Source organism: Haemorhous mexicanus, chromosome 6 (genome assembly GCF_027477595.1).
Source record: "Haemorhous mexicanus isolate bHaeMex1 chromosome 6, bHaeMex1.pri, whole genome shotgun sequence".
NCBI classification, from domain to species: domain Eukaryota; kingdom Metazoa; phylum Chordata; class Aves; order Passeriformes; family Fringillidae; genus Haemorhous; species Haemorhous mexicanus.
Window position 1 is genome coordinate 14,743,794 of NC_082346.1, and position 14,220 is coordinate 14,758,013.

Below are 14,220 nucleotides of genomic sequence, written 5' to 3' on the forward strand. Positions count from 1 at the left end.
AACTCCTAGCACAGGGGAAAAGCTGAGATACCTTTAAATTCCTCACGCTACTCAACTGGCATGGGATTAACTCAAGTACAAAACAGCCACCTAAAGTACATGAGCTGCAGGGAATTTTTAAAGTTTGAACATAAGCTGTTAGAAAACCCAGCCTCAATTATGTAGTCTGAAGCAAGTGGCTGCAGTTTAAATTATTCATCTTCTGAAATCACCCTGAACAAATTCTTCCAGATCACCACCTTCCCTCATGCAGGCAGGCATCCAGTATCTTCTTCAGGAGATCAGCTCAAGAGATGCAGGGCTTTGTTTATTTTCTTCAGAGTATTTATAAACTGAAGAAATGCACAAGATAGAATTTCAAGGTGAAATTTTAGCTCTTAAACTACAAAAAAAAACCCCAAAACAAACATAACAAACAAAAAGCACAACAAACAAACAAACAAAAACCTCAAACCTTGAGCAAAATCCCAAATTCAATCGGATTTTAAAACTCCAGGTCACAATTTCAACAGACACCCAGATCAGGACAGACTCAATTATTTTCAAAATCTACTCTAAGTGAACAATTTTATTATCAGTTTCCTTTTTTGGGAGAAAACCTCTGGCGTGTCAGCTAAAATATTCAAGCCCTCCCACAAAACAAGTCAAAGCAGCTAAGGAGGAGGGGAAGGCACTATTAAAAATGTGTGGAATGTAACCTACTGGGCAGAAAGCAGATAATGGGACAAGGAAGTCGACTACTTCAGATCTGAGGCTCTTTTCCCACCAACAGAGGCACTGGGCAGTTTCAACTTTACAAATGCTAGTGAATTTTGTAGGTTATGCAGGACTAAAAATAGTTTAACAGACACAAATAATTTGTCAAATCTGCCAGTTACCTGATAGATACTATATCCATTCTAATAGGTGCAAAAACTTCTAGGCAGCTAAAGAAAAACATGTCTTTAGCTACTTCAAAAGCTGAGCTTTCAAGTGTCTTTTTTAAATTCAAAGAAGTTGAGATGTCTGCATATACTTGGGTGTACTGCTCCAGCAAGATAGAAACAAAGCAGAAACTTTGCTATAGTTAGTAGATTTAGGTCACAGATACAGGAATTCAGAAATGCCTCAGGTTTTAAACATCCTTGATGAAAGTGAAGCACTCTGTTTAAAACATCTCCTTGCACTAAGCAACGTTCTCAGGACAGACCAAAGAGCAAACCCACTGCCAGGCAGTCTCAGAGATGTGCAGGCTCCCACAGCAGCTGGATCAGCCAGAAGACCACACCTCAAAAGCTGAAGAGCTGCCTTGACACTACAAGCTGAACCTGAAAGAAATCAAACCTCCTGCTCCATTAGCAGCTCTGACACAGTCTGACCTCTGAGAGGCTTCAGCTGAACACCCTCTTTCCTGAGAGCAGGACCTGCTCATCAGGATTACACACAGGGGGCATTTCACAATTCTCCTTGTGCCCTCTGCAAGAGGAAGAGCCACCCCTGAGTGTCAGCCTGCACCCCAGAACGGGCCAGCTTCCCCCCATTGCACAAGGCTGCAGCCACATCATCTCCTGTGGTTCATCTGCAGCAGAAGCAGCTGCCTGTCCCACCCACCCTGCCTGCACCAGGCTCTCACCATGGCTCTGTTGGTCCCCATGAGCTACAGAGAATTCTCCCACTTCTACCTGGATGTTTGTGAGCTTTCCTACAGCATCACCCCGGGGCTGACACGGTATGACAGAGCAAGTTACAAACCATGTAATTGCTAGAAGCAGGAGCATCTTAAATTACATTACAGCAGAAGGTCTGGTTTTTATGTAAAACTTAATGCTAAAATCATGCTCAAGAAGTTACAGTGAGCAGCCTGATTCCCTTCTGATAATTTCTTGATGATTCTGGAATGCCCCCAGAGAATTAAACCTCCTGTATTCCAGGTATGGCATGCAGCTTAGACATGCAGTTACTGCAGCAATCAAACCAGACAAGAGCTTTAAGGTTTAGCACCCCTTCAGTTGGTAGTATCACTTGTACAACATAAAATAGTATTGTCCCAACAGCTAGAGAAGCAGTTAAACTGACTCAAAAGAGCTGGCAGCACAAGCCTCCAAACCAAAGCTAAGTAGATAACAGCACCGTGGCTTGGTGACAACCTGCTAAGAGACAGCAATAAAAGCAGCAGGGCAGGGCATTTAAAGTGGTTGGTCCACTGGATGCCACAGACAGAACAATTTATTTCCAGAAACAAAAAAATCCCCACCACAAACATCCCTCTTAAGGCCCCGACAGAGACAGAAAGAAGATTATCTCCACAGTTTAGAAGTTCTCCTTTAAATACTCTCAGATGGTAAGACAAGGCACAGTTGGTTAACTTTGCTGATGTGCTAAGAAGGATCTTGACCTCACAGGTTCATTTTCAAATTGGAGGGTCTAGAAAATGTTTATCATGGCATACACCCATCAGGAAAAAAGCTTCAGAATTGGCTGCAACACTGCAGGAATGCTGCTGAGCACAGGAGGATATCACCTCCATCCATGATGCTTTGAGAATTCCCATCAGGAGGCAAACCTGCTTCACAAGGAGGGGGAACATCAGTTTAAGGGAAATCAAAGTATGGGATATCAAAGTGATACAGCACATATGGGTGAACCTTGGAAATCTCTCAGGACGTGGTCAACATTCAGGTAACATAGTTTGGGCTCTGAGAAGAGGCAGGAGAAAGGATGCAAAGGCAAAGATGCTGTGTTTCTGGAGGACTTCAAACACAAGCTGCTAGGGAAAAAATCCTAAGCAGCAACTGAAATTGCAAGGCAAAGTTAAAATATACTCATTATTGCATCCTCAGTAGTCCTAGGTCATGCAAAGCCAGAATGCATTTAAATACATCCCATTACTTGATTGGTTTTGCTAATGAAGGCTTGTTAGAGTGTGAGCTAGTAGAGGAAAACACCGTATGCTTCTTTAGTAGAGCTGGCACATATACAAGTGTATTATAGACAGGTGCCTTTTAACATGATCATAAAGCACCTTCTTAAAAGGAGAGAGAAACACAGAAATATTATGAACACACAGTAAAGTAACTCCCTACCTCAAGCAGTGCATATTACTGTAATCCCACTTATTTTCCCTGCAGAGAACAAGTCTAATAACAGAAGAAATTTAGTAGATCATTTTTCTACCCAAAGATGCCAGATTTTTCACACAGATTTATCACTGGCATCCTACTATTTCATGGTCCACTTACCACATGTGAAGAAAAAAACTCAGATTTGCTTGCAGGTTTATAGATTTATGTCTGCTTAAATGAGGAATACTGAAGATGCTCTGCAATATGAGCTAAGCTGTTAGTTTTGTCAGGAAAAATCAAAATGGTAACAAGAGTGATTTTAAAATTTCTTTTCCTAGCAAATATAACTGGTGACTCAACATTATATCACTACAGTTACAGAATACTCTGAACAGGACTGGAAGGATTACTTGCTGGTAAGTTGTATGGAAGCTCAAGTTTATCTTCTGGCTTAGAAGACTGGAGGAAAGTGACACATTTGATAGTTATTAATGTGTGTACCCACAGCTAATCTGCTGAGAAATAACACTTCTCATAGCTCCCCTGAATAAAGATCTTTGTGGATTACTTTGCTTGTGAGTGTAACACTAATTTTTTTCTTCAACTGCACCATTTTTACGTGTCAGTGCTAACATCTAGTTAATTATTAAAGCACACTGGTCCCAGCAGCAGCACTTTATGCTATCTTTAATAGTGCCCTTCTGCATACATTCCTATCGCCTGAACTCATTCCTATCTGGATTCACCAAAAACTACACTTCACTTTCTGCTCACAACTGAGAAGCTGGTGCAGGCTTGCTTAAATGAGCTCGACTGCCAGATGAAGTTGTTTGCAGAGCTGCACAGTGAACCAGACAGGGTAACTGATCCTGGGTAAAAACATTCCCTGGTTATTTTTAACTCCGATGGCTTGCGGAGTTTCGGTGCACTGGAGGGAGTAAATAGCTATAATGGCAAACTGCTGTGGCAGCAAGGGGACCTTCTGAACATTTTTCCTTACTTGTAGTACTGGCTTATCAAACTGAACTTTCAGTTACAGCAAAGCCCTGTTTCTTCAGGCTTGAAGAAGAAAAACATTTCCCCAGCCTTGCACCTCCCCACTGTCAGTCCCTTCTAAAAAGCAAACAATCAACTTGCCCTCGCTCTCAAGGCCCTCCAGTTCCCCATCTGCACCAGCACAGCCCTCGTGGTCACATATGGCCAACTGCAACTTGCCAACTGCATTCCTGGGGAGCTCCACACAAGCCTCTTCCAGAGGCACCTTCTCCTCTTTGGTCCTGTGTGAGATTTAGCATGAGTACATTTGTGTGTTACAAAGATTCACCATGAACTCCATCATCCAACAGGATCTTCCTCTGTAAACAGAGTTTATGGCCTTTCCCCATGCAACTAGAGAAGTGCACAGTCCTCCCCAGCAGCCCTCACTCAGTCAGGTTTGAGGCTCTGCATAAACCCAACTTATCCAGCCTTTCCCATTCCAGCAGCAGAGCAGAATCCCCGACCTTGCTGCAACAACAGCCCTTGCACACAATGCTTGATTAGTCTCAAGATCAAGCACTTCAAACGTGAATATGTGACCTTCTTTAGCTTAACCAAGAACAGTTCAGGCACAGCAGTCCAGCCAACCCTCTTAAAAACAACCTAGTGAAAGCAAGCAATCTACAAAGAAGAAATTTCAACCTCAAAGTTTCATCCAGAAGTACCACTGTATCATGAACTTCACACACTGGGATGTGACCAGTATACACATGGTGAAAAAAAAAGTAAGAAAAGGCAAAGCAAGCATATTAAGCAAACATCCCTTATCTGCTATCTACTTTAATTACTTAAGTTATTAAGAGATGAAAGAAATATATTCTTTTGTGTTACCTGCTCCCATTACGTGCCCTACAGGCCATCCCAAACCCAAGCTACAACCACACTTGAGCCATAAGACAGAGCATACAAAACAGCAAAGAAAAGATAGAGAGACCAGAAAAAAAGTTGTTCACAGAGCATGTCTTTGTACAGAAGGATACCATTCAAGGTGAACAGAAAGGGTCTCACTCACTGCCCAGACAGAAATAACTCACTTGGGATCTAACTAGAAATTTGTAGTAGCAGGCTACCACTGCTCTCTCTCAGAATTTCAAAACAGAACTCCAGCGACTTTGTACAGCTTTGTACTTGGAGGCCAACATCACCTACGTGCGCTATTTGCAATTAAACTTTTCAATCTGGTTCCCTCCTACTCCTCACAGTAAGAGAGCAACAAGTTTCTAAAAAAATTAGAGGTACCAATTACAGGCATGACTTCTTGAACTAGAACAAGAAGTGGTCCATTTCTCTGGTTCCATTTTCCTTTAACAGTGCCTTTTGACCAAAACTGAAGATAAGACAACCAAACCAGTGCAGTTAAGACACCTGAATTGTTGGAACAAAGGGAGAAGTTCTCAGCTTGTGTCACACCAGTCTAGACCTGCAGACTGACTAATTTGGGAAGGTCTGCAGCAAACCCAGCTTCCTACCAGCCAGCCAGAAGTCAGCTACATTCCACTTGATGAAGCTGCTATTTATCTTTGGACACTTCAAGGAGTTCTGTCACAACGTTTGCAGTGCCGGAATGCTTTCGGTAAGTGCGAACAGGTTGCACAAGGTACACAAACACAAGCCATTTAGGCCTTTCCAAACTCTTGGAATATAAGGGCCCTACTTATAAGAGTCACCCTCCACCACCACTACTGAGCACTGGAATTCAAAGCTCCAGCCAAAACCAGAGGCAGGAGCCTCTCCCTCTAGTACGGGAAGGAGGCTCAGGGCTAGAGGCCAGCGGCTGCCTATTCATCCCTGGGAGTGCAAAGGGCATGCCAGGCAGAGATCTGGGAAACTGTGCCAGGACTCCTTGTGCAAGTGGCAGTAGAAGACGAGCTGATAACCAAAAGGTACGTCAATATTTACTCGCTATACAAGCCACCGCTGCTAGGAGCCAGCGCACAGAAAGGTGCTCTCGGACTGCCACGTGGGTGAGGTTATCCCAAAGGAATGTCACTTTGGAAAAAAAAAACTGTAAATCACTCAAAACCAGAACAGTGAGTATCTCAGAACTTAAGCACTGCTCCAAATTTATGGCAGCTTTTGAACCCAGCTCAGCTCTACCCTGTGTGTGCACTAGCACGAGGCATGAGCGCTGGATAACACAATTTGTTATGCCACTGCTGGCTATGCTGCAACACTCACATGCAGCCTGAGGTTTCCTGCTTGCCTGCAAGGCAAGCCTGAAGTCACCTACTGCATTCCCAGGCTGTAGATCTGTAATCAGAGCGAGCCCAGACTTTGGCTTGGTAGCAGTGCTGCAGAAGCAAGGAGCCGAGCGGTTCAAGTTTCACAAGAGGGGCGACGAGCAGCCCTTATTATTCCAGGTGACTGCATCACAAGTCCTTTGTTTTGATTAGGATTTTTATTTCCCACCTTTAACCTCAACAGATGTCGACAATCAGTTGCTCCTGAACTGTATTTTGTCACCTTGAGTCAGTGTAAGGAGGCCCCAGGCTTTATCTCAGTGTGAGCATACCAGTCCCAGCGTAGCCCTGCGTGAATCTGCAGCCTGGAATCCATGGCATCTTATTCCCTCAATTTGCCTGCACGCTTACTCCAAGAGCATTTTTTGACGGTCACCGAGGGTTAGTCAGAATACCCAAAAACTGTGGAGGGATTTGCACATCCCAAGTCCAGCCCAGGGAAATGGGGCACCAAGACATCAGGGTCTGTCAAACACCCAGCACGCTGACTCCAACACCAGCTGCACGTTCAGTTGTTGCTTTTCAATCTACTTTACTACTCTATTTTGGAGCTTGGAATTCATATATAGAGCATAAAATTCAGAACAAGCCGTTTTGTTGCCCAACAGCTATTTCAGAGATAAAAGACACTTTGAGATAACCCACCTTTGGCTTTATTGCTATTTAATGGGAACAGTCCTGTGAAAGCAGCAGCTTGGAAAAGGAAAGGAAAAAGGGGGAAAAAAAGCCTGAACAACTGCTCACCCATCCATCTGTAAGTCATATGCCTGCTTTCAAACAAAGTATCTGATATTAAAATTCAAGAGTCAAAAATCTACATCCAACTCACTTAACTCACTAGTCAGGGGAACAGTAAGCTCAGTCCAATCAGGATTTGTTACAGGCACTTTAAGGGCAGTAGGAAAAGTATTTTCTTTTACAGATTTGGCAGCAAGATTTGAGCTTCTAAATACAGCATGAAATCAGTAAACAAATAAAAAAAGCCCCAAACACTGAAGCCCTACACAGATTTTGTATTTAGTTAAGTGTTTTAGCAGTTTCAAACATGTTCATGCTTTACCACAGGTAACATTAAGCTGACTGACAAACTAAGCTCAACTCAGCCACACTGAACTACATCCATTCAATATCATCTCAAGGATCTAGTGACATTTATTAACTGATTCATTCATACAAGTCACCAAAGCCTACTCAGTATGCAAAACTATACATGTCATTGTCACAACACAAAAGCCATCATTTTACAAAGAGGAAAAAGGACCAGGACAAAAATTGGTCAATTCTGATAAAAAATAGACAGTATTTTGCACAGCAGACTTGAGAGAATGAAATATTAGTGGCTTTCTTGCTGCATACTGCTAAAACTAGCTATATATTGTTCAGTTTCACACAAAAAAAAAAAGATAAAAAAGCATGAAGTAAACGGCAACTGCAGGATAAAAAAAAAATATATCAGAGGGTGATTAGGTAGTTGCTAGGCTGTATTCCCTTTGAGCAAGGAAACCTGAATATTACAAAGGGCTGAGTTACAAGGGAATGTGGGGTATTTTGTGACAGACCTCTGCATGACAGCTGGAGAAAAGCTATTGTGGCAACAGCTGTGTGCTCTGCACAGCTCATACTCCCAAATACCTCAGCCTGCTAAGAGGCCAGTTAACTGGCTGCAATGCATTTTAAAAGTTTTCTGCCTCTTGGGATGTAAGCATGATGGATTATTTGTGTATGTTTTCAATAACAGAAGGAATGCTTAGTTCTACCACTTAGCCTTTTACAAAATGCTGTGGTGTAATGCTGAACTATCATTCACTGCTGCTTTCCTAGAGTTTATAGCTGCAACATCCCATTAACTCTCCTCCACAATTAAAACATCTTCACTTCCTGTCTTACCAGTGCACGGGCTCGACAGCAGTAAATTCATCTATCATATCCTGATTTAAAGGAAATGATCTGATATTTCCAGGATGAAATCCTGGCCCACCAACAGCAATATCAAGCTGTGTGTACCTCCCTAGAGGAAGAATTTTGAGGAACGTGCTACTCATTAACCACTGAAAGCTTTGATCCTCTAATTTGTACTCTAAAGCTACTCCAAGGTGTCAGGTGAATGTCTGAGAGGCGAGCCCAGGCAGTTATACACAAGTGACCAGTCACACCTCACTTACTCCTGCACTGCACTAATTAGCACAGTGAGGCTGAACTCAGGACACCAGAGAGTTTCCCTTGTATGAGATGGGTTTGCTCACTCAGCCTCCTTACAAACACGTTGCTGTTTCACAACAATCAGCAGGAACTGATACTCTCACACACAGGACAGCAAGCACAGGAGCACTCTGCACTGCCATAACCTCAGCCACTGCTGCTCCTGCAGGAATGAATGCTCTCTGCTTTCCCACCATCATCTGAACAAGGCAGGGAAGGATGAGCTGTGCAGACATCCCAGAAAGCTGGCAAAAGAAAGATTAACTGGTTCTTCTTACCTCCTCACTTTCTCATGTTTCCCTTTGTTTTATCTGAAATCAAGGAAGAGTTTTCCCATTTTCAAGTATGAATCCCCTGTTGTCTTTCAAAGACACAAGGTAAATTGCAGCACATGCTTCCTCATGATATCCTATAACCACAGAAGTCTGATTTACTGGAAAACAACCAGCACCAAAGTAAAAGCTGCACTTGAGTACTGATTTACTGAAAATTAAAAAGGAAAGCAAGAGCAAGTGTAGAAATATTTGCTAGTATCAGTAAGAAAGAAAAAGCTTTCCTTTTTAAGCTTCAGTTGGTGACAGCCTTATTTTAAACACAAGCAATAAAGAAGCAAAAAGGAATTTAAATCCTCTACTGACATCAGGATCTGTCATGCAGCAAAAGCTAGTACTGATCCATGTTTTAGTGAAGGCCACTACACGTTTGTCACTTAATCCCAAGAAATTCCAAAAATGAAGCACGTGACTTGCTTGTAATCAATTTTAAAACAACTTGGAGCGGTTTCTGTGCAGCCTTAAAAGACAAACAACCTATTTGGCAATACACTTGCAGTACAGAAACTACCCAGGTGCCTGCATGGCAAAGCACACACTCGATAACATCACAGCTTTAAGAGCTCAGGAAGACGCTGTGGGATATAAATAGTACACCAAGCCTCATCTCTTATTGTCCAAAACCACACAGCAAGCACGGAAACAACACAAAACTCTCCCCTAAGGTACCTGAAGTACTGCCCAGGTCTTTATTTCCCAGCTGTTTTTCATCGGTTTTGTTTTGGGTTGTTTGGGATTTTTAAGGTTGGATTTTCTGCTAAACTTCACTTTGCAGTGGCAAGATTTTATCTCCGGATAAAGCTGCCGAGAGGGCAAGAAGATGGAGATAACTTAATGCAAACTGACAATAAGTTGTTTTGAAGAATTCACCCTCAATCTCTCAGCTTAACACTACAGTGCTGCTTCCTCAACACTCCTTCAAAGTGAACTATTTATTTTTCTGCTGTTAATTTGATAAGATCCTTCTACATGGCAAAACAGACACGGGTTCCTCTTTTGCAGGTATTTCCTGAAAGACAAGTGTCAGTCATAGCACTTCACCCAAAATTTATATCTATATTTAATACAAGCTCAAACTATTAGGCTAAAGAATTAATTTCTACAAGTACTCAAATACTGAAGTTATCCAGTACTCAGCAGAACCTTACTGCTCTTAAAAAAGATGGCTATACAAAGGCATCAAGAGTGAACTTCCCTTTTTTTCCTCCTTACATCTTTAATAGAAATTACAGCTTTTTTGTTGCGAAGGTAAAGTTATCCCAAAGCCCTCACTGCTGCCTCAACCCAGAAATCCCTTCAGTAACATTTCCCAAGACATCAGCATCTCAGAACTGCAGCCATATCCAGCTGCACACGACTGCCACAGTGACACAGGCAACACCACCTACAGCAGCAGTGAATGGCACCCTAAACCAGCTGCAGAAAACTCAGGGTTTAATTATCCCCATACGCAAGCAATGAGGAATTCGATCCACACACTGAGAGCACTGCAGTTATTCCAGCCCCATCACCTTCAAACAGACCAACCAGCCAGTATTTTACCAGAAACTGACCAGCCATCTACACATCTGACAAAAGGCACCTGTACAATACATCTCAAAAGACACCAGTCAAACTAAACGAGTTCCAAAGAAATAATTCTCCCAAAGGGTCCCCTCTTTTAATGTTCTGTATAATACTGGATCTTATAAGCATTCCAGCATCCAGTACTTCCCCAAAAATTCAAAGTAATGTTTTCTATGTAGCTACTTACTCTATGCTGCAGAGCTTAAACTCTTAACAGAGTAGTTGAGCTAATGAACACATGGATGCATACGAGAATGAAAAAACCGACTGAAATAAAGAAATGGTCTATTTCCTATCAGAACACCCAACACCTATTTTGTTCCAACAAAATATTAGTGGAGAACATCATTGCCCCAAGCATTAAAAGACAAGTCTGCCCCGCTGTCAAGCAGCCCATCTTAGGGGTAGGTAGAGCATTACCGGCTCTCCACAGTGGAATAAAAGAAAACAAACAAGAAGCCATGCTCTCCAGATTTGCTGCTCTGCCGTCAGCAACAGCAAGCAGAACGCAAGTAGCTGTCTCCTCCTACCACCATAAACAGAGGTAGAAACGCTAACAGCAACAGGGCAGGGGAGGATGGAAAATAAGTAAAGGAGGTACGGCTGAATTCGTGGCGAAACAGTAACAAGGGATCTTCCTCGTAACACTGACATGCTCCCTTTGTATCGCCTATTCTGGCGTGGTTTTTACTGAAAACGAGTAAACGAAAAAGTTCAATTGTCTACAAGTTGCAGGATGAACAGCAGGCGCTCCGAGGGGCAGTGGGCGCTGGCCGGTCCCAGCTCGCACGGCGTGCCCCGCCGCAAACACCCTCCTCTCGGGGGGAGCCGCGGGAGCTTCCTGGCCCCTTGCCGGCCCAGCACAAGATGCTCAGCCCGGGGCAGCTATTTCGGAGCCGGACGCCGAGTGTCACCGCTCCCCGGCTGCGGCTGCCGACCGCGCCTGCCGCTTCCCGGGCGGAGCACGGGGCCGGACCCCACCCGCGACACCGAAGCCGCCGTTCCCCAGCGCCGCGGCGCCCCGGAGCCCAGCGCGCCCGGCCAGCGAACCCCACCCGGCGGCGGCGCCCGGCGGGCCGGGGGCGGCGGCCGCCCCTTCCCGCCCTGCAGAACCTTCCCGGGGGTTCACACCAGCCCGACCGCCGCCGCCCCGAGCCCCTCAAGGTCACGCCGCCGCCTCCCCGCCCCGGGCTTCCCGCTGCCCCGCCGGCAGCATCCCACGGCGCCGCCGGGAGCTGCCGCCCGCCGCGCCGGCTCCGGCCCCGGCCCCCCCCCGCGCCGGGCAGCGCCCAGGCCCTGGCGGGAGGAGCGCTTCCCCCCGGCGCCGCGGCCCCTCACCTGGATGAACTGGATGGTGAGCGCCGACTTGCCCACGCCGCCGCCGCCCACCACCACCAGCCGGTACTTCTCCTGCCCCGGGCCGTCCCTGCAGCCCGCGGCCATGGGGGAGCCGAGCGGGGCGATCGCGGCAGCGCCGCCGCGGGGTCCGACGCCTGCCTCTCTCTCCGGCGCTCTCCTCCCGCTCCTCCTCGTACCGCCGAGGCTGAGCAGCCGCAGGCCCCGCCGCGCCGAGCGCCGCCAGCAGCAGCGCCGGCCCCACCGTGCGGTGCGGCAGCGCCAAGCGGAGCGGAGCGGAGCGCACAGCACCGCCCGCCCCCGCAGCCACGGCGCCGCGGCACTAATGGCCGCCGGGGGCGGGGCCGCGCCCCGCCATGCTAATGAGGGGGCAGGGCCTCCCTTATCTGCATGCTAATAAGGGTGGGATATGCGCGGGAGGGCGGCGCCAGCGGGGAGCCGCCGTACAAATGGCCGAAGGGGCGGGGCCCTCTCATCGCCATGCTAATGAGCTCTTGCATATGCATGAAGCTGCCCGCCCCGCGGCACCGGCGTGCCGCCGTGTTTGTGTGGCGCGGGTGGTGGCGGCCCCCGGGTGGTGTCCCCTCCACCCCCCCGGCAGACAGCGCTCCGCGGAGGTAATTAGCGATGTCCCTGTGGGCTTTGGTGGGGCGCCCGTCTGAGTGCCTCATCAACATTAATGAGGCTCTGGATGCCCACGGGATGGGAGAGAGCTGTTGGTGACCCTTCGCCCACAGGCAGAGCCAAGGCGCGGAGAGGTTTCAAGCCTGAGGGTCACTAATGTGGCTTCCCACCAAGAGGGAAAAATGGGAAAAAGTCATAGCGACTAAAGCCCTTCGCCACTCTTCATCAGATTTCCTTGTGAGCATGCACGTGAATGGGTTTCTCACCCGTTTAAGCCATTCAGATCAAGTCCAGCCTCTCCTCCGAGTGCCACTCACGGATGTCACAGCCCCATATTCATCCCTCTCTGTACTTGGTCAGTGCGTGGTGAATTCACCCTGGGCATCTCCACTGCCTCTGCTGGGGACAGGCTGCTGTGATTTCCAGTGGTGTCCTTCCCCTCCGGGTAATATCTGCCCAGGGTGTTTCTGCACACCCAACACTCACCAGATGGTCATAATAGAACAAAGCAGAAGTTTTGCTTTTCAGGGAATTCCTTCTTCACTTCCTCTCCCCTTTTTGTGAAGATATAAAGCAACAGCTCCATGAATGTCTAATCTTGCACGCCTGTACACACATGCATCCTTTTGCCAACACAGAGCTGTTATCATGTTCCTGAATGGCATAATCACATCAGCAAGGTGGACACGCTCCTCCTCCCTGAAAACAAAACCCCAGAAGCAGTGGCCACACATGGAATCCCAGCTGAAGGGACCTGCCCTGTCCAACACTGGAGCTGTGTGGGAAGGCAGGGACAGCAATCCACGCAGCCTCCTGCTCTGTCACCCAAGAAACTCCGACTTTCAATGTTCAACACACATTTCAGCTCTGCACCAAAAGATGGGAGGATCCCACAGGCAGGAAGGAGCCTCCTTCCCTCCACAGACCCAGGACAGCACTGACTGCCCCGTGCAGTAACTAACAGAGATCCACAGAGAAATTGCAGCTTGTGCAGCTAATTAGGAGCTAACATGATATCATTTATACACATGGGGGCAAATCCATGCTGTAGCCTAATCTTAATTCCACTATTACCCAATTTGTCATGCTGAGCTTTGCAATTCTTTAACTGAATTCCTCTGTTTAAAATCCCAAAACTTTGAAACCAAGAACATCCCTCAACAGCTGTTCTGTCTCAGGAGTGTCCGACACACAGGAAACAAACTGCTACTTTGTGAGTTAATGGTGTAAGTGTATGAGAAGGAGATACTTTGTTCTCGGGACTCACAATAGCATTTTGGAAGAGGAATGCCTGCTCTCAGGCTCAGTTGCCTCGGTATTCTCCTGTAGTGATAAGCTGCTTTTTCACATCCGTTTCCTTATTGCCCATGCCAATCAAAAATAAGGAACAACTCACACAGGAAAGGATACATAGCCTAATATTTTCCAGTTTGGAAAAAAGATAAGTGAGAGGGAGATAAAGCAGAAATCTGTAAATTCCTAAGCAGCATTAGGGAAGTTGAACAGAGAAAGCCTCAAAATAGGAGAACTGAGGGACACCCAGTGATAGTAGGAAGAAACAAGTTTAAACAAACAAAAGAGGATAAAAAAGGATACTGTTTTCCACAGACACAATCAATGGCACTGTGGAAATCTCTGCCACAAGGGGCTGTGGAAAATGAAACTGCGTGTGAGTGACAAAAGGTTAGACAAAGTCCCAGAGCAGAAAGCAGCATAAAGGAGCCACTAAGCACAGTGACCAGGGACTCAGCTTTGACTCGGGAAGCCCCTCAAGCACTGGCAGCCTGGAGGCAGGTTTGCTGAACAAAGAACCCACTTTCTTCC

General features: G+C 46.3%; 1 protein-coding gene across 1 annotated transcript in view; it reads right to left on the reverse strand.

Annotated features, from left to right (window-relative positions):
* RRAS2 (RAS related 2) overlaps positions 1-12,087 on the reverse strand; it is a 41,621-nt gene extending 29,534 nt beyond the window's left edge. The window contains exon 1 of the mRNA XM_059848919.1: positions 11,755-12,087. Coding sequence (XP_059704902.1) covers positions 11,755-11,859 — 105 coding nt within the window. The 5' untranslated portion in view covers positions 11,860-12,087. The remainder of the gene's footprint in view (positions 1-11,754) is intronic.
* Positions 12,088-14,220: the final 2,133 nt, after the last annotated feature.